Genomic DNA, 23248 nt, shown 5'->3' on the forward strand with positions numbered 1-23248 from the left:
CCTTGACGGCGCCTGCATCTTCACTATGGGCACCCTTGAATATACCTGCATCTTCACTATGGGCACCCTTGACGACGCCTGCATCTTCACTATGGGCACCCTTGACGGTACCTGCATCTTCACTATGGGCACCCTTGACAGCGCCTGCATCTTCACTATGGGCACCCTTGACGGTACATGCATCTTCACTATGGGCACCCTTGACGGTACATGCATCTTCACTATGGGCACCCTTGACGGTACATGCATCTTCACTATGGGCACCCTTGACAGTACCTGCATCTTCACTATGGGCACCCTTCGTAGCCGGGTGCCTAGTGCATATGTGCGAGTCACGCGGCGCATCCTGTATTGGTGGATCTGTCAGTGTCCCAGAAGACTGCAGAGAGGAGGGAGGAAAAAGAACTGGGAATGGAAGTGGGAGCAGGTACCTGTCAAAATTGGCTACCTGCCTCCCCCCACCGCTCCTCAAAAGTGCCGATTGTGCAAGAGGAACAGGGGATGAGTCCTTAAAGCGGAACATCCTCTTTTGGGTGGAGTTCCACTTTAACCACTTGACTTCCAGAATATATTTACCCCCCTTCATGACCAGGCCATTTCTTTGCTACACAGCACTGCGTTACTTTAACCACTTCTGGACTGGAAGATTTTCCCCCTTAATGACCAGGCCATATTTTGCAATTCGGCACTTTAATGGACAATTGCGCGGTTGTGCGACTCTGTACCCAAATAAAATTGATGTCCTTGTTTTTCCCACAAATAGAGCATTCTTTTGGTGGTATTTGATCACCTGTGCGATTTTTATTTGTTGCTCTAAAAAACAAAAAAAAGCGATAATTCTGGGAAAAAAAACAATATTTTTCACATTCAAAAATTTTCATCCTTTTAGGACAATTTGTTTTCTGCTACATATTTTTGGTAAAAAAAAAATTGCATTAAGCGTATTTTAATTGGTTTGCACAAAAGTGATCGCGTCTACAAACTAGGGTAAAGATTTGTCATTTTTATTTTTTTACTAGTAATGGCGGCGATTTTTAGCGGGACTGTGACATTGCGGCGGACAGATCGGACCCCTAACTGACATTTTTGATACTTTTTGGGGGTACCAGTGACATTACTACAGTAATCAGTGCTAAAAATATGTACTGTTACTGTAATAATGACATTGGCAGGGAAGGGGCTAGCACAGTGGTTATCAAAGGGTTAAATATGAGCCTGGGGGAGTGTTTTCTAACTGTGGGGGGGGGGGGACTTGTGAAATGATCATCGAGATCTGTGATCCTATATAGAAGGATCACAGGCGCTCTGTGATCATTTCAGAGAGAAGAAAGGTCAGTGTGTTTACAACGGCTGACCATCTTTCTCTGTCAGCAGGGAGCGATCACTGGTGCACGGTGGCAATCCCGGCCACTGGTCCCATGGATCAGCATCCCCACTGCCTAGTGGGGGCGGGAGTGAATCTGCAGCGGGCTGTCGGCAAGTGGTTAAAAGAGAAACCTAATAATAATATATACAGCTGCAAGAAAAAGTATGTGAACCCTTTGGAATGATATGGATTTCTGCACAAATTGGTCATAAAATGTGATCTGATCATCATCTAAGTCACAACAATAGACAATCACAGTCTGCTTAAACTAATAACACACAAAGAATGAAATGTTGCCATGTTTTTATTGAACACACCATGTAAACATTCACAGTGCAGGTGGAAAAAGTATGTGAACCCTTGGATTTAATAACTGGTTCAAGCTCCTTTGGCAGCAATAACTTCAACCAAACTTTTCCTATAGTTGCAGATCAGACGTGCACAACGGTCAGGAGTAATGCTTGACCATTCCTCTTTACAGAACTGTTTCAGTTCAGCAATATTCTTGGGATGTCTGGTGTGAATCGCTTTCTTGAGGTCATGCCACAGCATCTCAATCGGGTTGAGGTCAGGACTCTGACTGGGCCACTTCAGAAGGCGTATTTTCTTCTGTTCAGGCCATTCTGTTGTTGATTTACTTCTATGCTTTGGGTCATTGTCCTGTTGCAACACCCATCTTCTGTTGAGCTTCAGCTGGTAGACAGATGGCCTTAAGTTCTCCTGCAAAATGTCTTGATAAACTTGAGAATTCATTTTTCCTTCAATGATAGCAATCCATCCAGGCCCTGACGCAGCCCCAAACCATGATGCCCCCACCACCATACATCACAGTTGGGATGTGGTTTTGATGTTGGTGTGCTGTGCCTCTTTTTCGCCACACATAAGTTTGTGTGTTTCTTCCACACAACTAAACTTTGGTTTCATCTGTCCACAGAATATTTTGCCAGTACTGCTGTGGAACATCCAGGTGTTCTTGTGCAAACTGTGAACGTGCAGCAATGTTTTGTTTGGACATCAGTGGCTTCCTCTGTGGTATCCTCCCATGAAATCCATTCTTGTTTAGTATTTTACGTATTGTAGATTCGCTAACAGGGATGTTAGCATTTGCCAGTGACTTTTGTAAGTCTTTAGCTGTCACTCTAGGATTCTTTACCTCATTGAGCAGTCTGCGCTGTGCTCTTGCAGTCATCTTTACAGGACGGCCACTCCTAGGGAGAGTAGCAGCAGTGCTGAACTTTCTCCATTTACAGACAATTTGTCTTACCGTGGACTGATAAACAGCAAGGTTTTTGGAGATATTTTTATAACCCTTTCCAGCTTTATGCAAGTCAAAAATTCTTAATCGTAGGTCTTCTGAGAGCTCTTTTGTGTGAGGCCCCATTCACATCAGGCAATGCTTCTTGTGAAAAGCAAACCCAGAACTGGTGTGTTTTTTTTATAGGGCAGGGCAGCTGTAACCAACACCTTTTCTTCAGGGGTTTATGTTTTTTAATGATCACCTATGTTGGCAAAGGTTGCATACAATAGTCACAGGAATATTAAAAACAGTGATGTCCATCTCATTGGCCCAGGAAAGGGTGTATTTTGAATCAGGGTTCATACACATTTTAACCAATAAAATTCCATGACTTCACGTAAATATTCATGACCTAAAGTTTCATGAAATGTCTATGTATACATGTTAAATAAGAAGAAAATCCATGTCACACCCAGCATATTTTTACTAAAATAAATGACAATCTTTGTAGTGTACAGTACCTCTGCAGTTAGGGTTTCATTTCTGGATACAGCGCAACTCAAAATGGTCCCTTGTTTTACAGTGGATGAGATGGAAGCACCACTGCGGCAGCTGGGAGCGGGTGTCACTTCGAGCGCACGGGTGAAAAAAGCTGAGAACTCTGATGTAGGGGGGGGGGGGACTCTGGTGACCAACGACCACTTTCAACAGAGTGAATGCACTAAGGAAGGGAGGGGGGGGGGGTCCTGATACAAGGAGGAACCTTTATAACAGTGCCCCCTTACATCAGTGACCCCCCCCCCCTCAGACTGGCCGGGCAGCACTGTCACTGACCTCCTCTTAGGTGCACCATGCTCTGGTTTTATCCTGTAGTCTCCTCTCCCCAGTCCACACATGTCTGACTTCTCCTGTGATCCCCATCCCGACAGCACTCCCACTTTTGACTCCTCTCCAGACCCCCTCAGAGACTGCAGACATGATAAAAGACAAGAGATGGTCAGAGATTACGGACATGATAGAAGAGATGGTTAGAGGCTGTGGACATGGTACAGGAGGTGTTCAAAGGCTGAGGACATGGTACAGGAGGTGGTTAGAGGCTGCGGACATGGTACAGGAGGTAGTTAGAGGCTGCGGACATGATACAGGAGGTAGTTAGAGGCTGCGGACATGGTACAGGAGGTAGTTAGAGGCTGCGGACATGGTACAGGAGGTAGTTAGAGGCTGTGGACATGGTACAGGAGATGGTTAGAGGCTGCGGACATAATACTTGAGGTGGTTAGAGGCTTGCAGGGGGGTTGGAAGGCGCAGGGGAGCGGAGAGCACTGGGGGGGGGGGCAGGCAGGGAAAACCAGGGGGGATGTAGAGCACAGGGGGAGGGGGGGGGAACTGGAGAGCACTGTCTGGAGGGGGGGACAGGAAATCACTGAGGGGGAGATCACTGGGGGAGCCAGACTAAGAGCACAGAGGGGGCTAAAAGAGCACTTAGGGGGGCCAGCAAAGGAAGTTGTATAGGAGGGGGATGGGGCAGCTGCATATAGAGGAATTTAACTTTCCATATTCCTAGTGCAGCTTCTGAGAGGAGGAGAAACAACATTCAGTGACATGAGGAATATGAAAGTTCAATTCCTCTCTATGCAGCTGTCCCATCCCATCCCCCTCCTATCCAGCACACGAGACTCCTCACTGACATTCCACAATAGACTCCTCACTGACATTCCACAAGACTCCTCACTGACATTCCACAATAGACTCCTCACTGACCTTCCCTTCTGCCTTCTTCACACAGATGCGGGGGCGGCCAGACGGACACCGGCCTGACCCCCCCTCCCCCTAGTGCGGAGATGCGGGCGGCCCCGTGGACACCGGCCTGACACCCCCCAGTGCACGCGCCCCCCCTCGCTGGTACGTCCCTGAGAGCGGGACAGTATAGCCACGATTTCTTAGTTTCAGTTTCAGCGGATCAATCCGCCGCAGAGTTCCGAGCCTGTCAGTCTATTCATATTGAAGAGGCCGGTGACCAGGCTTCAGCTGTGCGCTGCGGCTGATTAATCCACCTAAACCCGAAACAGAGAAAATAGTCCACTTACTGTCCCCGCTCCCACAGAATACAGGGGCCCGGAGACAAAAATAAATAGTTGCACAACACAATTCCATGACTTTTCCAAAACTTAGTAAGTTTTCCCATTTTCCAGGACTTTTCCAGTCCTGGAAAGTGTCATGTCAAAATCCCATGACTTTTTCCTGTCAGAGCGGCAATCTGCATTGTTTACTTAGGCAGACTGCCATTCTATGCGTCTTTTCCTGCTGATTGGCAGGTGCCAGTGGATATCGAGTCCGCGGTACCCACTGATCGGCTCACATAGCTGGAGTGACCTGCCGGCAGCGCGCATGCGCACCCCCTACCCAGAGGTGTCGGTTTACATGTATATACATGATCCAGTGCACAGGTGCCACCCTGTAGCAGTAAAACTGATATGAGGGAACCTGAACTGGTTAAAATAGAACTATAGATAAATGTTGTTTTTCATTTTGGATAGAGAAAGTGAGGATAATAACCCCTGCCAGATTTTTTTTTTTTTTTTACCATCTGTGTCTTATTGCAGTGATTTTCCTTTACTTTCTGTCCCATAGTCAAACAGGAAGGGAGAGGAAATCCCTGCAAATTAAGGGAATTTCTTGGGGCGCCAGAATTAGTGTCCCCATTGAAATATCTCCCCTTTATTACTTTTCTGAGGACAACCCAAAATTTGAGGTTTTCTTTTTCTTACAGTTTTAAAATTGGTAAACAGAACAATTAGAGAATCTCCTTAACGGGGACACAGACAGCAATAGAAACTGACAGGTGTTCTAATCCCTCTTCACTCTGTCCAAAACAAAACAAAAAAAAAAAAAAGGTTTGCCTTTAGTTATACTTTTATTTATATGTCTTGGTTTTATAACTGGGGTGAGAGGGACACTCATGTAGAGATGTGGCTGAATATCAGTTGTAGTACAAAGACGTGTGGTTAGAGTCAGAGCCTACTCGTAATATGCATCCTCATCCTTTTACTCAAAAAATACTCTGCAAGCCCCTGTTCACACTAGTGTGTTTTCCCCTGCGTTTGCTGTCACTCTACTCTGCAAGACAATAGAAATGACATTAAAGCATAAGTTCACCTTTACAAAAAAATAATAAATGCTCATTTTTTTGCAGGTAAAATAAAACGTGCAGCATTTAATATTTTTTTTAGGACTCTGAAGCAGTGCAGTCATGATCCCCTGCTGATTTTGTACATTTGCCCACTGACAAATAAATGATCAGTCTATAATTTTAATGGTAGCTTTATTTTAACAGTGAGAGACAGAAAAACAATAAAAAAAAAATCCAGAAAAATGCATTTCAAAAAAGTTATAAATTGATTTGCATTTTTATGAGTGAAATAAGTATTTGATCCCCTATCAAATAGCAAGATTTCAGGCTCCCAGGTGTCTTTTATACAGGTAATGAGCTGAGATAAAGAGCACTCTCTTAAAAGGAGTGCTCCTAATCTTAGCTTGTTACCTGTATAAAATGTCCACAGAGGCAATCAATCAGATTCCAATCTCTCTATCATGGCCAAGACCAAAGAGCTGTCCAAGGATGTCAGGGACAATATTGTAGACCTACATACACAAGCCTGGAATGGGTTACAATACTCTTGCCAAGCAGCTTGGTGAGAGGGTGACAGCAGTTGGTGCAATTAAGCACAGATGAAAGAAACACAAAATAACCGTCAATCTCCCTCGAGCTGGGCCTCCATGCAAGATCTCATCTCATGGAGTTTCAATAATCATAAGAGCGGTGAGGAATCAGCCCAGAACTACATGGGAGAATCTTGTCAATGAGCTCAAGGCAGCTGGGACCATAGTCACCAAGAAAAAAATTGGAAACGCACTAAGCTGTGAAGGACTGAAATCCTGCAGCAGTTTTCATTCCCTCCCTGTTTTTCGGAAAATCCGAAGCATTCTTTTGACATTAAGTTAATCTTTTACTGCCTGCAGCTCAATTTCTCTTTTTTGTCTAATCCATCAGCACCTGCAAAAATATCTAGCCTAATAAAGATGCGGCTTTCTGCTCCGATTTCAAATATGGAGACTAATCAAGGTTCAGGACATTCCGTCAGGGGTTTACCACTTTGATTGCATCCGGATACTTCATTTATGAGTCAGAGCAGACCAGGGTCTAGAATCTGCCCACTCTGGGATGGTGCTCTCTTGATGGTCTCTATTTGTGAAGCGGCTCACAGCAGGGTTTCAGTTTGTCCTTATTCACCATTTCAAGGGCAAATCAGGTTCCAATTTTTGCCTGAATTTGGACCTGAAACTGAGCCAAAGACAACACAGGACCCTTTTGCCGTGAGCTCTCTTGGCACCGCGAAGATGTGTGAAACGGCTCCATTGAGAGCCAGTCACACTCTCCTGCCATGCGAATTGGGTGCAGGAAAACCCGCGTCAATATCATACAAGTGTAAACCCAGCCTAAAAGTAGTTTCCCAGTTTTCTAAATTCATTACAATCTACAGCAGTATTACAAGGATTAAAGAGGTTGTTAAGCCACTTGTATGACTTTCTATAATCCTGTTTTCTAAGCCTGTGTGCCTCTATGCGTTTTATAAAAAAAATGCTGCGAATACCTAATTGCAGTGTGCTGCTTGGCGATCATGTGACTGGCTGGCACTCTCCTCTCCCCATCTGACAGCTGCAAGGCCGAGATTCCCCTGCTGCCGTTACTCGGGGGAGAGAGCCAGCTGGTCACATGATTGCAAAGCAGCAGACCGAAGTCAGGTAGTCACAGCATATTTTTTTTTATAAAACACAAAGGCACACACAGGCTTAGAAAACAAAAAGGATTACATATTAAAAGTTATTTCAGCTGCAGCAGGAGGGGGCTGACAGGCAGGGAAGGGGGCGACAAACAGGAGAGCAGGGCTGCGGATGACAGGGGCATGTACACTGACCACGGTGTCAGGGCTGTGTAGCCCTGATACACTATAGTCAGTGTACAGAGGGGAAGGTAGAAACTGGCAGGATCAGTCAGGTTTTTTTTAGGTGATAGAAGGGGCCAAATTACACAGCACAAGCACTGTGCTGTTATTTATGCTTTAAGGTAACAGGATCCTTTTTTTTTTTAGGGTAACAAATGCTTTAATCATTGCACTCCAGACAAGCACTAAAAAGGTTAAACATGTTCACACCACCATTAATGTAACAAAGGGTTAAATTCCTTGTTACATTACCAGGTTCATAGGCTTACCCCTTCAGATTTGTGGGTGTAGTGCAAAAAGCAACACACAGATAGTAATGTAATAAAATACATTTACTTATCTCCAGTTAAAGATGAAGACCTGTATAAATACAAGGGGCCCCTTACGTTCTAGAAACATCAGAAAGTCCTGGAGTTAACATTTACCAAGATGTCCTAGATGATACTCTGGCGTGGTCTTCTTTGTTCCCTTACATATATTTAAAACTCATTATGGGGTGCCCCCCTCCAAAACTAGTTTTAACCAGTTTGAATGCTCTTGAGGTAGGGAACGCAACCATGTATGTGGCAAGGTCAGAAATCAGTATACAAATATACACTCACTGGCCACTTTATTTAGGTACACCTTGCTAGTACCAGGTTGGACCCCTTTTGCCCTCAGAACTGCCTATTTGTTGCAAAGATTCAACAATTGACATGATCGCATCACACAGTTGCTGCAGATTTGTCAGCTGCAAATCTCCCCTTCAACCACATCCCAAAGGTGCTCTATTGTATTGAGCTCTCGTGACTGTGGAGGCCAGTGGCATAAAGTGAACTCTGTCACATTCATCCTGCTGGAAGCAGCCATCAGAAGATGGGTGTACTGTACTCATAAAAAGATGTCTGCTACAATACTCCGGTAGGCCATGGCTTTTAAATGACGCTCAATTGGCACTAATAGGCCCAAAGTGTGCCAAGAAAATATCCCATACACCATTACACCACCAGCCTGAACCGTTGATCCAAGGCAGGATGGATCCATGCTTTCATGTTGTTGATGCCAAATTCTGACCCTACCATCTGAATGGCGCAGCTGAAATTGAGACTCATCAGACCAGGCAACATTTTTCCAATCTTCCATTGTCCAATTTTGGTGTGCCTGCGCAAATCGTAATCTCAGTTTCCTGTTCTTAGCTGACAGGAGTAGCACCCAGTGTGGTCTCTGCTGCTGTACCCCATCTGCTTCAAGGTTTGATGTGTTGTGCATTCATAGATGATATTCTGCAAAACTTGGTTGTAACGAGTGGTTGAGTTAGTGTTGCATATCTATCATCTCAAGCCAGTCTGCCCATTCTTCTCTGACCTCAACAAGGCATTTTCGTCCACACAACAGCCGCTCACTGGATATTTTCCTTTTTTGTACCATTCTCTGTAAACACTAGAGATGGTTGTGTGAAATCTCAGTAGATCAGCAGTTTTTGAAATACTCAGGCCAGCCCGTCTGGCACCAACAACCATGCCACATTCACAGTCAGTCACTTAAATCCTCTTTCTGATGCTCAATTTTAACTTTGGCAAGTTGTCCTCATCACATCTAGATACCTAAATGCATTGCTGCCATGCGATTGGCTGATTATCAATTTGTGTTACCAAGCAATTGAACAGGTGTGCATAAAGCGGCCGGTGAATACACTCAGTCTGGTTCCAGATGACAGAAGAGCAACAGTAACGCAAATAACCACTCATTACAACCAAGGTATGCAGAATACCATCTCTGAATACACAACACATCAAACCTTAAAGCTGATGGGCTACATCAGCAGAAGACCACATCGAGTGCCACTCCTGTCAGCTAAGAACAGGAAACCGAGGCTACAATTTGTACAGGCTCACCAAATTTGGAGTGCTCTACTCCCAATCTAGTTGGCTGCAGCAAGAGAGATTTCTCTATATTGCCACACAAACCTGTCTCAAACCAGCGTAACAAGCACATTGAATTGTAACATTTACAGTTCCTCTTTTCAGCCCATTGCATATAGGTGCACATTTATTATACTGAGGTAAGCAGCAATAGTGACAATCGTGGCTTATTTGCACTGTGGTTTAAAAAGCTGCAGTGAGGAGTGGAGCTGATGTTCTCTGCTTCTGATCGCAAGCTCAGTGAGAAGCTACCAGTGTTTCCTATATAAATGGCAAGTTTAAGCACATGACTGGTTATGTAATTTATCGTTCTCCATGCTTCTCCACCTCAGAGGTGGTAAGAACAGTGAGAGAAGGGGAAAATAGTGATGAGGAACGGGGGGGGGGGGGGGGGTATGTATCTTACTACTGTCCCTGCAGATCAATATGGGGAACCATTTATGAATAATTGAGTTTTTATTTATATTAGGGCATTTCTGTCACACTTGTAACATTGTACCTATAGCTATATAAATACACTCAGTAACAAATCTCACAGGAATATGAAAAATGTATGAATGGCCCCTCTCACATAGGTCTATTTTTATTTTATTAACTATATTTTTTAACTACCTCAATACTGGGCACTTAAACCCCCTTCCTTCCCAGACCAATTTTCAGCTTTTAGCGCTGTTGCATTTTGAATGACAATTGCGCAGTCATGCAACACTGTACCTAAACCAAATTTGTGTCATTTTTTCCCCACAAATAGAGCTTTCCTTTGGTGGTATTTGATCACCGCCAGGTTTTTTCTTTTTTGGTGCACAAATAAAAAAAGACCGAAAAGTTTGAAAAAAAAAAAAAAGTTTTTTGTTTATGTTATAAAATTTTGTGAATAGATACGTTTTTTCCTGCACTGATGACGCCGCACTGACAGGCACTGCTGAGGAGACACTGATGGGGTGGCACTGATATGCAGCACTGATGGGCACTGATAGATAGCACTGATATGCAGCATTGGTGGGCACTGATAGGCAGTGCTGATGGGCACTGATAGGCGGCACTGATAGGCAGCACTGGTTGGCAATAATGGGCACTGGTGGGCGGCACTGATAGATGGCAATAACGGGCACTGGTGGGCAGCACTGATATATGGCATTGGTGGGCAGCACTGATAGGGCACCACTGGCAGGCTGTTTGCCATCCCTGGTGGTCATCCCTGGTGGCTCTAGTGGCACCCCACCCCCCCAGGGCTGCACTGGTAATCAATGTTCTGATTACCAGCACAGACCCCCCTGTGATCAGTGAGTACTTAGAAATACTCACTGATCTCCCCGGCTGCAGTATCGATCCTCTTCTTCTCCTCACTGACAGGATCTGTCAGGAGGAGAAGAGATCAAAGCCATTACAACGGCTGTATTTACATTGAATGACGGCTGTGATTGGACACAGCCGTCATGTGATCAGGAGGGCCAATCACAGGGCCCTCCTGCCGCATCTTGTTGCTCTGTGCCCGAGGGACACGGGCACATCGAGATCGCGTCGATGCGCGTGCCCGTGGCGGCGCGATCTCGCTCCTTCTGAAGGACGTTCCGGAACGTCCGATCAGAAGGACGAGACTCCCACTCGGCCGTATATGTACAATGGCCGGGTGGGAGGTGGTTAAACTGTTCTTTTGTAAACTTTTATATTTTATTTTTCATTAAGGAATAATTGAGCCTGATTTTAGGAGATCAGGGGCTCAAATCTCACTTGCACTACACATTACAGCCATTCACCATGCATTACACTTCACTTCTCACTCCTAGAAGTGCTAGTATTAATAAACCGGCTCTCCTCTGACAGCTTTATAAGCAGTGAAGGGCCACAATGTGTCAATACGGGCCACATCGTCGGTTAATAAACGTACACCATATTATTTAAGTCAAACCAAATTTCTAATGTAAGTATTTGCAATTCAATTTTCTTTTTTGGATCAGCCAAATCGGATTCAAATCTATAGTATAATGTAGGCTAGCTGTGATGTAAGGTATTATAACATGCTGCTGGACATAAGAACTCAGCAATTTTAAATTATGCATAGTGTAAAAGCAACTCGTGAAATTACTGGTGTTTTTTTCTTTTTTTTTTTAGCAAGAAAATAAGGACAGTACTTTATTATTAAGACCAGACATTTAGCTAAAATATACAATACAAAGTAGTTTTAATACTCTTTTACTTTCATAAGCAAGAAAAAGGAAAAACCATGTACACATTTAAAAAGTAGATAGGGAAATAGGAAAGGGGGGATTAGTTTTCCGCACCTATGTAGCCATAATGTGTCTCTAAAATGAGACAAGCCCTTAAAACTCATTGAATTTAAAAAAAAAATATTATGATGCTTTGTGGATTCATCAGCGTTTACGACGAACAGGTGTTGATGATCTGCAAAACAAAAATAAAAGGCCAGTATTAGTGTGATCTAGATAAGTAAAAAGTGCCTTTTTGGAAACAAAGTTAAAGTTAATAATAGTAACTGAAAGCATCATAATCATTATACAATGTATATGCAGTTATAAATTGTAAATAAAAATATTAAGCAATATAGAAAGAAAAAGTGTACTACCTTGATCGGGTCTTAGACTTGTGTTTGCGGCTTGCCTTCTTACCAGACCTTTGAGATTTCTCCATAGACCGTGACCGGCTTCGTTTGCCTTTCTTAGATTTTTTATCCTTGTAAACAGGTGATTCAGAACTGCTTCTTCCACTAGAGGGCGGTCGCTTCTTCTGCTCCTTTGTAGAATTTTTTTTGTTCTCATGCCTGGAGTCCTGTCGGGATACCTTGGAGGAAGAGGACTCACTGCGGGAAAATGTTCTTTCACTCTCTCTCCTACTTTTAACTCTATCATCTTCCAGAACATTATACCTATATTTTTCTTCTTTCTTTAATTTCTCCTTTTTTCTTTCCTTTTCAGATTCTCTTCTCTTCCTATCCATTTCAAAACTTCTACTCCTTGCCTTTTCTCTTTCTCTACTACTGCCCCTATGCTTGTGTCTGCTTCTACTGGAGCTTCTACGATGTTCATCAATTTTACGTCTATCTCGGCTTCTACTACGAACAGCATGTCTATCTCTAGAGCGGTTCACCCTTCGCTCTCTGCTGGGACTATGCTCCCTTCGCCATTCTCGATCCATGCTATTTTTGCTAGATCTCCTCCGCTCACTAATTTTACCTCTGCTTCTACTTCTGTCTCTACGATTCTTACGTGTGATACTCCTGCTCCTGCTACGCCTTACTTTGCGTGTAAGTGATGGGCTATGACTTCGTCTCTTTTTCCTCTTGGGTAAAGAGGGAGTTGAACTATGGCTGCTTGAAGAGCTGGAACTGTAATCACTGCTACTACTACTGCTACTTCGTTCTTTGCTACTGCTGCTACTACTGCTGCTGCTGCTACTACTACTCGAGCTTCTTGATTTTCTAGCTGGAGGCCTTTCCTTTACATCCTTTTTAGGCTCAATCACAGGTAAAGCCTCAAACTTTTTCTTTTCGCTTTCTACCTCATCATTTACTTTTCTTTTCTCATGTATTTCTAGGTCATCTGTAATATCTGTATTAGGCTTGTCTTCAATATTTTCATCATTGTTGTTGTCGTTGTCGTCATCATCATCATTATCATCATCTGGTTTCTCTTCTAAAATTATGGGGGGGAAAAAAAAAAAAAAATCTGTCAATCTTAGGTAATCACCAAAACAAATAGAAACAGTCAATTAAATGCAAGCAGGAAAAGGTTATTAACCTCATCCGGACTGCCTGCTGCACATATACTACAGCAGGCTGGCCCTCCTGCACGAACCGGTGTAGCCCTACGTCGGTCGCGCACCTGCAGCTAGGGGGCAAGCGTGCGCCGACACGCTCCTGTCCCCACTCGGCAGCGGGGACTTCGATGCATGGGGCCGGTGGCTCCGATTGCCTCCAGGCATCTGCAATCGCTTCCCGCTGAGGCTGAGAGAGGACGGTCAGCTATTGTAAGCACAGCTGACCGTTCTCTCTGGAATGATCACAGAGCGCCTGTGATCCTTCTATATAGGATCACAGGTCTCTGTGATCATTTAAAAAGCCCAACCCCCATACACTTAGAAACACTCCCCTAGGCTTACATTTAACCCCTTGGATCACCCACTGTGTGAACCCCTTCCCTGCCAGTGTCATTATTACAGTGACAGTGCATATTTTTAGCACCTATTACTGTAGTATTGTCACAAAAAACATCAGTTAGGGGCCTGATCAGTCCTTACATTATCGCAGTGCCAAAATCACAAAAAATGGCCTGGTCATAAAGGGGGCAAATCCTTCCGTCCAGAAGTGGTTAAAATTAAAAACCCAAAACTCCAGCCAAAGCTTCCCCTCCTTTAGAAAAATCAACACCCCTGATTTTACTCCTTTCACCACTCCCCCTGAGAAAATATCACCTTCCCTGTCCTCCTCAAAACAGAACATAAAATTTGTGTCTCAGGACAAGAAACAGAATAACCTAGGAGATTTTACTCTTCAAAATAGCATTGACAAAGTTTTTTTTTTTTAAGACTCTTTATTGCAGAATTTATCAACAACTGTATACAAGATTTGCTTACATACCTAAACATATACCTTGGTCTCCCTAAGGGATCCCTTCATTCACAACTATACAGATAAAAGTAGAAAATAACGAATATCCACATCCAACACAATAGCTTTAATATTCAGACTTATTTAATACTGTCCACCAAACATCTTACACCTTTCCTTTGTGTTTCCCTCTTATTGTCTCTCTCCCTCATCTAAGGTAACTTTAGCATTTATCCAAATTTTATATTTTTGTACCACTCCTCGATGCCAATACATTATCTTTTCATATAGGGTATAATTTGATTAACTGTTTTAATCCAATGATTTACTGACAGCGGCGTCACTTGCAACCATTTTACCGCTATTTGTTTCCTTGCCAAAAATATTGTTTCCTGATCCTTTCCCAGTGGAAATCTCTCCAACAGGGCAGAGAATGTAAGTAAAAAAACCAGAGTGTGTTAATCTCGTCTTACTTATTCTGTTCAAACCAAAAGAAAAGTGTCTGGTTGGAGTTAAAGCTCAACTCCGGTCGTCAGGCAGCTGACTTCGGTCGAGGTGGGAGATGACCCTGCACTTTGTTTATTGCATTTGACGAGGTGCTTGGTGCGGAAGTATTAAAAATCTTTGACTATTCAGCTTCTCAACGCTGCAAAAACTTGTATTCCTGCTATGTGGCAGCAGACTCAACCTCCCACGCGTTCCCTGTGGTTTTCTAAAATTAATGAGATCCTACAAAATGGAGCATCTGACAGCCACCATTAACAATACTGAAGAAACCACTAGGGATCTGTGGAGACCATGGGTATATTTTTCTGGCACTGACGCCTATCTGCAAGAACCTGGCTGATCATATTGTGCCTTTTGGCAATTCTTTGAGGTTCTGCCCTGGCCCCTCTTCCTCTACTTTTCCCCTTTATTCACCCGCTCTGCTTCTAGCTTTACTGCTTTTTCATTTTACTTTTGTCCTCCCTGTGGGAGGGTATCTTTCCACCTGCCTACTGTACACCTGTTTATTATCATGGTGTGTTAAAGTGCGTCTCTTCGGGACGCAGAACCAGGCATGATCAGGCTCTCACCCAAGTTTGATGATGCAAGTTTAAGGCAATGGATGCCAGAGTGTTCCCGTTTTGGTTTATATTTGCTCCCTTGAACACTAAATCTTTATCATTGTATGGCCATGTACCTGTTAATTGTTTGCTGAACCTGTAATGCTTGTTTGTTATTCTCTTTGAAAAACTAATAAAAAAACTTTTTTTTTTTTTTTTTAATTAAAAGCTCAACTCCGGACAAATGTATTTATTTTGCCCATGCAGTGGGGCTGTGCCTGCACTGAATGGGTTAACTGCTCACTTTCTGTAGGGGTGAACACAGCGCCTATACTGGAAAACATGCTTCCCATGTCCAGCGGTGGACTGTTCCTGACATTTTCACATCCAGAGCCGGTCTAGGGGGAATGATAACGTCAGGAACAGTCCACCGCAACATACCATTGGACCACGGGAGCTGAAGGGACTGGTCTTGCGCTAGGATTGAAGGATTGGGTGAGTATCTCTCAGCTCTCCAAACCCAGAGACCAAAATAAATGGATTTTTGTAAGATCTTACTGTAAAATCCTTTTCTCTTAAGCTCATTGACAGACGTAGTCTTCTTGATTCTCAAGAGCTGGGTTATGTTGTCTCCGCAGGAGTAGGACTAGGCAGAAAGACAAAACGTTCTGGCTCCACCTTAGGGGCAGTCCCTGAGGGTATATCCTCCCTCTCTCTGCTACAGGGAATCAGTTCTGTTCTAAAGCAGTAACAGAGAATTTAACCCAACCCAACTCAATGATAGAGGGGCGGGTACTACGTCTGTCAATGAGCTTAAGAGAAAAGGATTTTACGGTAAGATCTTACAAAAATCCATTTTTCTCTATCGCTCTAGGTAACCAAGAATCGATATGCCTCTTTGGCGCAGAAGTGCCAACATTGGGGCCAACACCTTCGTGAAGACCCGCGGAGCCGTGGCGAGACCGAAAGGTAACGCCACAAACTGATAGTGGTTCTCTTCTACGGAAAAGCGTAGAAACCGCTGATGTCCTGCGAAAATGGGAATGTGAAGATATGCGTCCTTGATGTCTATGGACGCTAGGACATCCCCTGGATGCAGGAAGGCTGCTACTGTGCGAATGGACTCCATTCTGAATCTTCTTATGTTGACAAAAGAATTGAGTGCCCTTAAGTCCAGAATTGGACGCACTTTGCCCTCTTTCCTGGGTATTGTAAATAGGTTTGAATAAAACCCTTGAAACCGTTCTGTCCAAGGAACGTTGACTACCACTCCTTGTTGTAGTAAATCTGTGACTGCTCTCCGCAGATCTTCTAAACGATCCGGGGATAGTCGAATATTGGAAGGGAAGAAGCGCGCCGGTGGGAGAGATCGAAACTCGATCTTGTACCCTGACCTTATGACTTCGCGAACCCACTTGTCCGGGATTCTGGAAAGCCATGGATCCGGGAACCGGCGAAGACGTCCCCCCACCCCAGTTATGGGTGGGGGCGCACCTTCAGGCTTTGGACGGTTTATCTTCAGGTCTGGAGGGGGCGGGCTTTTGCTTGCCCGACCAACGACCCCTGACGCCTCCTGAAGGAGCTTTGGAGGACTTAATTTTTTCACCCGCGGGACGAAAAAACCTCTTGTGAGCAGAAAAAGAAGGCCCTCGTCTTTGACGAGTTCCTTTACCTTTAAAATTTTGCGGTAAAAAGGTGCTCTTTCCACCCGTGAGATCCTTAATGATCTCATCTAAGTTGGCTCCAAATAGACGCTCTCCTAAAAAGGGGATATTAGCCAATGCTTTTTTGGAACCTTGGTCGGCTAACCAACCTTTTAGCCACAGTGTACGCCTGAGAACCACTGCTGAGACTGATGCTCGCGCCAATAATGGCGTGGCGTCTAACGCCGCATCACACACAAACTGTAACCCCTGTATCATTTGTTCCAACAAATCTGATACCGCCTGAGGGACCTCTACTAAGTCCCGGCGTAACCACTTGGTCCATTCAGTTACAGCCTGCGAAACCAGACCAATAGCTATTATAGGTCTGAAAGCTGATCCAATCAAGGAAAACATGGTGCGAGACATAGCTTCTATCTTGCGATCCACTGGATCTTTAAAAGACGGAGCGTCTTCTAGAGGAATAACCGTGGCTTTATTCAATCTAGCAATTGGTGAATCCACCACAGGTGGTTCTGTCCATTTCTTAATGAGGGTTTCCTCAAACGGATAACGCCTGTTAATACGTTTAGAAATAGTAAAAGTGCGTTTTGGCAGACGCCATTCTTCTTCGATTGGATTGCCAAAACATTTGGGCAATGGAAAAACCTTCGCCACTTTGATGCGTTTTTTAGTCCCAAAAGGGATTTCAGTTTCAGCTATTTCCGATGGAATACCCTGTAATCTTAAGGTTTCTTGAACAGATACAATGAGTGCGTTTACCAACGCTTCCTCTCTGGCTTTGGCTGATGCCGAAACATCCTCCTCGCTGTCTGAAGAGACAGTACCCGAGACACCAATCCCAGATGAAGTACCAGCAACTGCAGAAATAGGCTCAGTCTGAATCCGAGGTTTCAGATAAGGGGTTAGGCGGGGGTCGCTTTCTTGCGCCCTGTCCCTGACAAGCCACTTCCACCCGGGACACAAAAGTTTCCATAATAGCTGACAATGATTCAATCGTCAGTGGGGTGCTGGAGGATCCTGCAGACCCCTCGAGGGGATCCGGAGGAGATACATGAGTGGCAGGGTCCATGTTAATTCAGGACACCTTTGCCAGCAAAAACAAAAAAACTTTTTTTTTTTTTTTGTGTGTCTCCCCCTAGCAGCGCCCCTCAGAGTACCTGCTTCTCGATCCCCACAGAGAGAGAGAGAGGGACCCCCAAGGCTCACCAACCGATGCAGTGAAGTTTCCAACCAACTGCAGTCAGCGTCTGTCTTTTACAGACTGGAAGGAGCTGTTGCTTTTTCCCGGGTAGGACGTGGCTCCGCCCCCTGTGTACGCCTTCCGGCGTTCCCAGCTCTCCACGAGGTAGCTGGGCTCATGAAACATGGCCGCCCCCATAGAAGAGACATAAGACTCCAAAAACATGGCGGCCGGCGTGACCTGAGGACATACATGCACTTGGTCTACGGCAAAATGGCGGCGGACCGCCGAAATCGTTTTCCCAGCACATCCACCTGCATCTCTGCTAAGTGGCGAAATATGGATCTACAGGAGATACACTACAAATAAGGTAGGATTATACCTCCTATGTCTGCTGTAATGTTACAGTCTGCTGGGTAGAGTGTTAGCTCTCAAACTAAGTCCACTTCCCACAAACACATACTGTATTTACAAGGGGGACTTTTTAGTATCAGATATATACTGACCATGTATGGAGGGGCCCATAATTCATACTGCCTCATAACGAGGAAAGAAAAAAGGGAACGTTTACTCACCATACCAAACCGACAGGCACCCTCTCTTCACAATACCCTCTCCACCGGGGTGGGGGGTTGTGGACCACTCCGGACGCCTCGACTCTCTGGTTCCCGGCGTCCAAGCGAGACTTTTAACTCGCAAGGTCAGTCCCTCCACTGGGACTCCGTCGCGGCCGACCCAGCGCGGAGCTCTGGTCTGCACGCGCTCGTGGGCAGAAACCGGGGTGACCACTGGATCTCAACATCCAGCCCGTCGCCCGGCCCCGCATACTTACTTGAATGTGTCGCGGCCGACCAAGCGCAATGCAATGGTCTGCGCGCGCTCGTAGGCCGGCTGGGGTGACCACAAGTGTCGCCCAGTCCGGCGTTTTTGCTTGAAGATCTCACAGGAAAAACACTGGAGAAAAACTACCTAAAAAATGTCTTTTTCTAAAGAAAAAAGTCTTGCCAGGACCAAAAAGATCCCAGCAAGGAACTTAGGTCCTTACTCCTGACTAGACAGAAAAAAAACTGATTCCCTGTAGCAGAGAGAGGGAGGATATACCCTCAGGGACTGCCCCTAAGGTGGAGCCAGAACGTTTTGTCTTTCTGCCTAGTCCTACTCCTGCGGAGACAACATAACCCAGCTCTTGAGAATCAAGAAGACTACGTCTGTCAATGAGCAATAGAGAAAAGTGGTTAACCCATGCAGTGCAGGCACAGCGTCGCAGAATGGTAACAAAAAAATTGCCTGGTGTTCTGCTTTAAGACTTTCAGTGGCTGAGTGCAGTCTATGGTAGTGATCGACTGATACATTTATTTTTTAGTGCCGATACCGATATTTTGGTCATCGGCCGATATTTTCGGACATTTAAAAAAAAAAAAATAAATAAAAATTTTCACCAGGTACTCCAAAAGACCCCAAACCCCTCCTCTGCACCTAAAAGCATTCAAAACGCCGAGTACCCGGAAGTGATGTCATGACATCACTTCGGGCTTTTTAAATGGAGACCTGATCAGAGCCGAATGCGGCTTTGAGCGGGTCTTCTCTTCGGTGGCCGTGCAGGTAGGATGCCCGGGTCTCCCTGTGGGACGGGAGACCCAGGCGAGCCGCGGAAGGGGGGAGATGTCCCATCCCGCTCCTTGTAATGACAGCAGAGCGGCTTCTTAGCTGCATCGGTTGTCATTACAAGACAGCCGACCATCGCCTATGCACACTGGTACCAGGGTGATGCCTCTAGCTGCAGGTATCACTCCGGTACAAGCACTTTCCCGAAATATCGGCAAGATCGGTAACCTCAGTGGCCGATTTTGATATATTGGGGAAAGTGCATATCGGTGTTGCCGATAATCGGTTGGTCCCTAGTCAATGGCCTTTTTTTTTTTCCAGGGGAAAGCGCGAACGCAGTCCCCCCACCACCACAAATTATGCAGTCGCGTTTCCCACATTTGGGGAAATCGCAGGGGTCAGCACAGGAGTGCAATAGCTGAGCCTCGTCCTGGGAGAACCACCTTCATGATCATGGAATCTCCCCTGCCAGGTAAGTACAGTCTTTATGATTTCCAGTAGTTGCTAGAAGGCTTAAGTTTTTTTTCTATCCTTTAAAAGGCCAACCCCATCTTTTACACTATGTTACAGCCACTTCATTCAGAGATCTGTGAATGAAGTACAAGTCTTGTCTGCCACTACAGCAGACAAGACTTGTATTTTTCAATGGAATACAAGTTCAGTGATTACTGCAATACAGTGACACTTCCTCCAGCTAACTGAGAAATTCATACCTCTGTAGGACAGAGAGCTGGAGGAAAACCTTGCAGGAGCATGCATTTCACCCGTGACCCACGGATTACGGGTACAAAGCTTTGCAGAATCAAATGCTAAAACATAATAAATGTACATTTTTCCTGCAAAAATATGATGTGCATTTATTTTTAAAGGTGGCCCTGCTCTTTCCCATGAGAGTGTCAAGATAAGATTTATAACAAAGTAGTATTTAGGCAATAATGTTTTCTCATATGCTCTGTTAAAAGCCCATTCATTGTTACTTTGGCTGTTTGTAAGCATTTTGACCCGGAACTGTACAATGTGAACATGCACACTCCCGGCTTAGATCATAGTCAGGTTTGGAGGGAGTCCTTGTAGACTGCAAAGGGAAAAGCAGGACAAGTAGACAATTACTTGTGCAAGAAGCATGTCGATGAGGTGGGAAAGCAGGGAGATGCGCTCATCAGTGTGCTGCTTCTCCTTTCACTGTTCAGGCAAAGGCTAGGGTGAGAAGGAGACCTGTGTGTGAATACATTACACCAATAAAAAGCTTTAGGTCTCCTACCCTGTCAGACATGGCTAAACAATCCCACATTTTGGTCACTTGTGCTCCACGCTGGTCACAGTTACCGCTGAGCAGTCATCTTGCACCGCCAGACACATTACACACTGCAGTAGTTTATGTATTGCACGGCCACAGGAGCCCCAGATAACATGACTGCACGCCCAGAAGCACCCAAAACATGCCTGCACAGACTGAAGTTGCACTTAAAAATGCACAGTTTCAACTTACAAACAAATTCGACTTAAGAACAAACCTACAGTCCCTATTGTGTTCGTAACCCGGGGACCGCATATATATATTTTAGAGCTGCACGAATAATCGTTTTAGGATCATGATCTCCATTCTAACTATCGGCGATTCTGGGGGCGGGGTAGGAGAGGCAGTCGGCCGCAGTGGAGCCAGCCTGGAACACAAGTGGCGGCGTCGCCACCGATACAGGAACTGACGCCAGCAGTGAGAGACCGCATCCACTGATGGGCGGTACCTTCAGAAGCCCCATGGACGCTGCAATCCAGCCCTCACATAGCATGATGAGCTTTCCATCGTGAGGTAATCGACAGAGGAGGGGAGGAAAGGAGGGGACGGGAGGAGAGGAGAGGAGGGGGTGCAATCCCTAAAAAAATAAAATAAATAATAATTAAATGTGTATTATAATGTGTGGAGAATATATATATTATATATATATATATATATATATATATATATATATATATATATATATTCTCCATCACACATAATACACATTTAATTTTTTTTAGGGATTACATTTTCTGCACATAACACTACCTTTTCAGCAGTTTGACTTGTGAATTATTAATATAATATAATTAAATTATTATTTTCATTATTTATGATATATATATATATATATATATATATATATATATATATATATATATATATATATATATATATATATATATATATATATTAATAATTTGATATACACTCACAAAAGTTTCTCCCACTTTTTCATTTTTATTTTTTAAAATGTCACATTACAAGATGATGGTTCAATCAAGTTAATGAGTAAAGAGTAGAGGAAATCCGCGCTTAGGATAAGAGAGAAGGGAGGTGGTAGGGAAAAATGGAAATAAAATCTGATTGGCTGCAGCCCACTTCAGAATATAACCTGCTAGAGATTATACTAAATATGTGGAGAAAAGGGAGAAGTGCTTGGCGCTGCCAATATGTGCGTGAAATGGTAACGATGCTTCACTCAATAGTGGGAGATAATAAATAGTTTAAATATCACAAATGTTATGCACGGATATGAAATGCAGTAGGTATATAAATAGATAAGTTAGTTCATAAATATTCAAAAGGTAAAATACAATGGTATAATACAAAAAACTTATATTCTGAAAACCAATATTAAGTGTATATGAAGAAATAAATAGTGCTATAAAATTTCATAAATATACTGCAATAAAAAATGGTGCCCTTCAAGTGAGGGTGAGGTAGTGACGTTGGAGAAATATAAATATATAAATATGTTATTAAGGTGCAGTGAATAGTTTATAAAATAAAATGGCAAACCAATAGGTGGTATGATACAAAGAATAAATAAATATGTATTAATAACGGTGACTTAAGTGACCAAAGAGTGACGTGCTCAAATGAGTAATCTCGATCCCAAAAAAAGGGGGGGGGGGGGGGGAGTACCCAGTGGGGTCCCCCAAAATCAGTGGGGTGACCCAAAAAATGAAAAAACAAATACCAAAAATGTGATACAAAAATGGTGACTAGGTGTCTGTTGAACAAGATATCTCAAAAGCAAAGGTGTGCTGGTGGGAGAAATGCGCAAGAGAATATGGTCCAAAAATGCACAGAAAAATGCATCAACTGTGTCCTCAAAAGCGCATGAAGGTATAACAGTCCACAATTATGATGAAGTGCCAAAATCACAGGTGCCGCGGGGTGGATAGTTCTAGAGTGAGGACTATGGTGCTCCCCTGTCCAGTGGGTCCGGTGCTCCCCTTTCTAGTAAAATACAGAGCTCACTAGATAGAACTACCCCTGCAGGGGTAGAGCGCAGGTCGATATTCGTAGGGATCGCTCCCAAGGAAGAGGGGTCCGGTCACCTGGTCCACTTCAAATGTTCCAGTTCCCGGGTCACAATTGCTTGGCGTATTAGTAGGGACATCCCAACTTTAGTGCTCCAAAAAAGCCATCCCAGGACATGTGTGTATAAAAAGATGCCTCCAAATAGTGAAATACCGCTAAACCATTTATTAAGGCATCAAAGATAAAAACAGGTACTCACATAAAAACAGTGGTAACAATCACTCAAATGACTTAGGAGCCGCAAGGTCCTCTCTGGCGGTGGGGTGGTGAACGGCGTACGTTCTCCCGACCGGAGCTACTCGTAATGACGCCATCAGGAGTAGCGCTACTCCTGATGACGTTATTACGACG

The 23248-nt window shown here is 44.3% G+C and overlaps 1 protein-coding gene across 1 annotated transcript in view; it reads right to left on the reverse strand.

Annotated features, from left to right (window-relative positions):
* Positions 1–11665: 11665 nt before the first annotated feature.
* Positions 11666–23248, reverse strand: part of PNISR (PNN interacting serine and arginine rich protein) — a 57789-nt gene continuing 46206 nt past the window's right edge. The window contains exons 11-12 of the mRNA XM_082250250.1: positions 12092–13157; positions 11666–11910 (exon numbers count right to left, since the gene is read on the reverse strand). Coding sequence (XP_082106376.1) covers positions 11880–11910; positions 12092–13157 — 1097 coding nt within the window. The 3' untranslated portion in view covers positions 11666–11879. The remainder of the gene's footprint in view (positions 11911–12091; positions 13158–23248) is intronic.

Source organism: Pelophylax lessonae, assembly GCF_965119305.1.
Source record: "Pelophylax lessonae genome assembly, chromosome: 3".
Taxonomy (NCBI): Eukaryota; Metazoa; Chordata; class Amphibia; order Anura; family Ranidae; genus Pelophylax; species Pelophylax lessonae.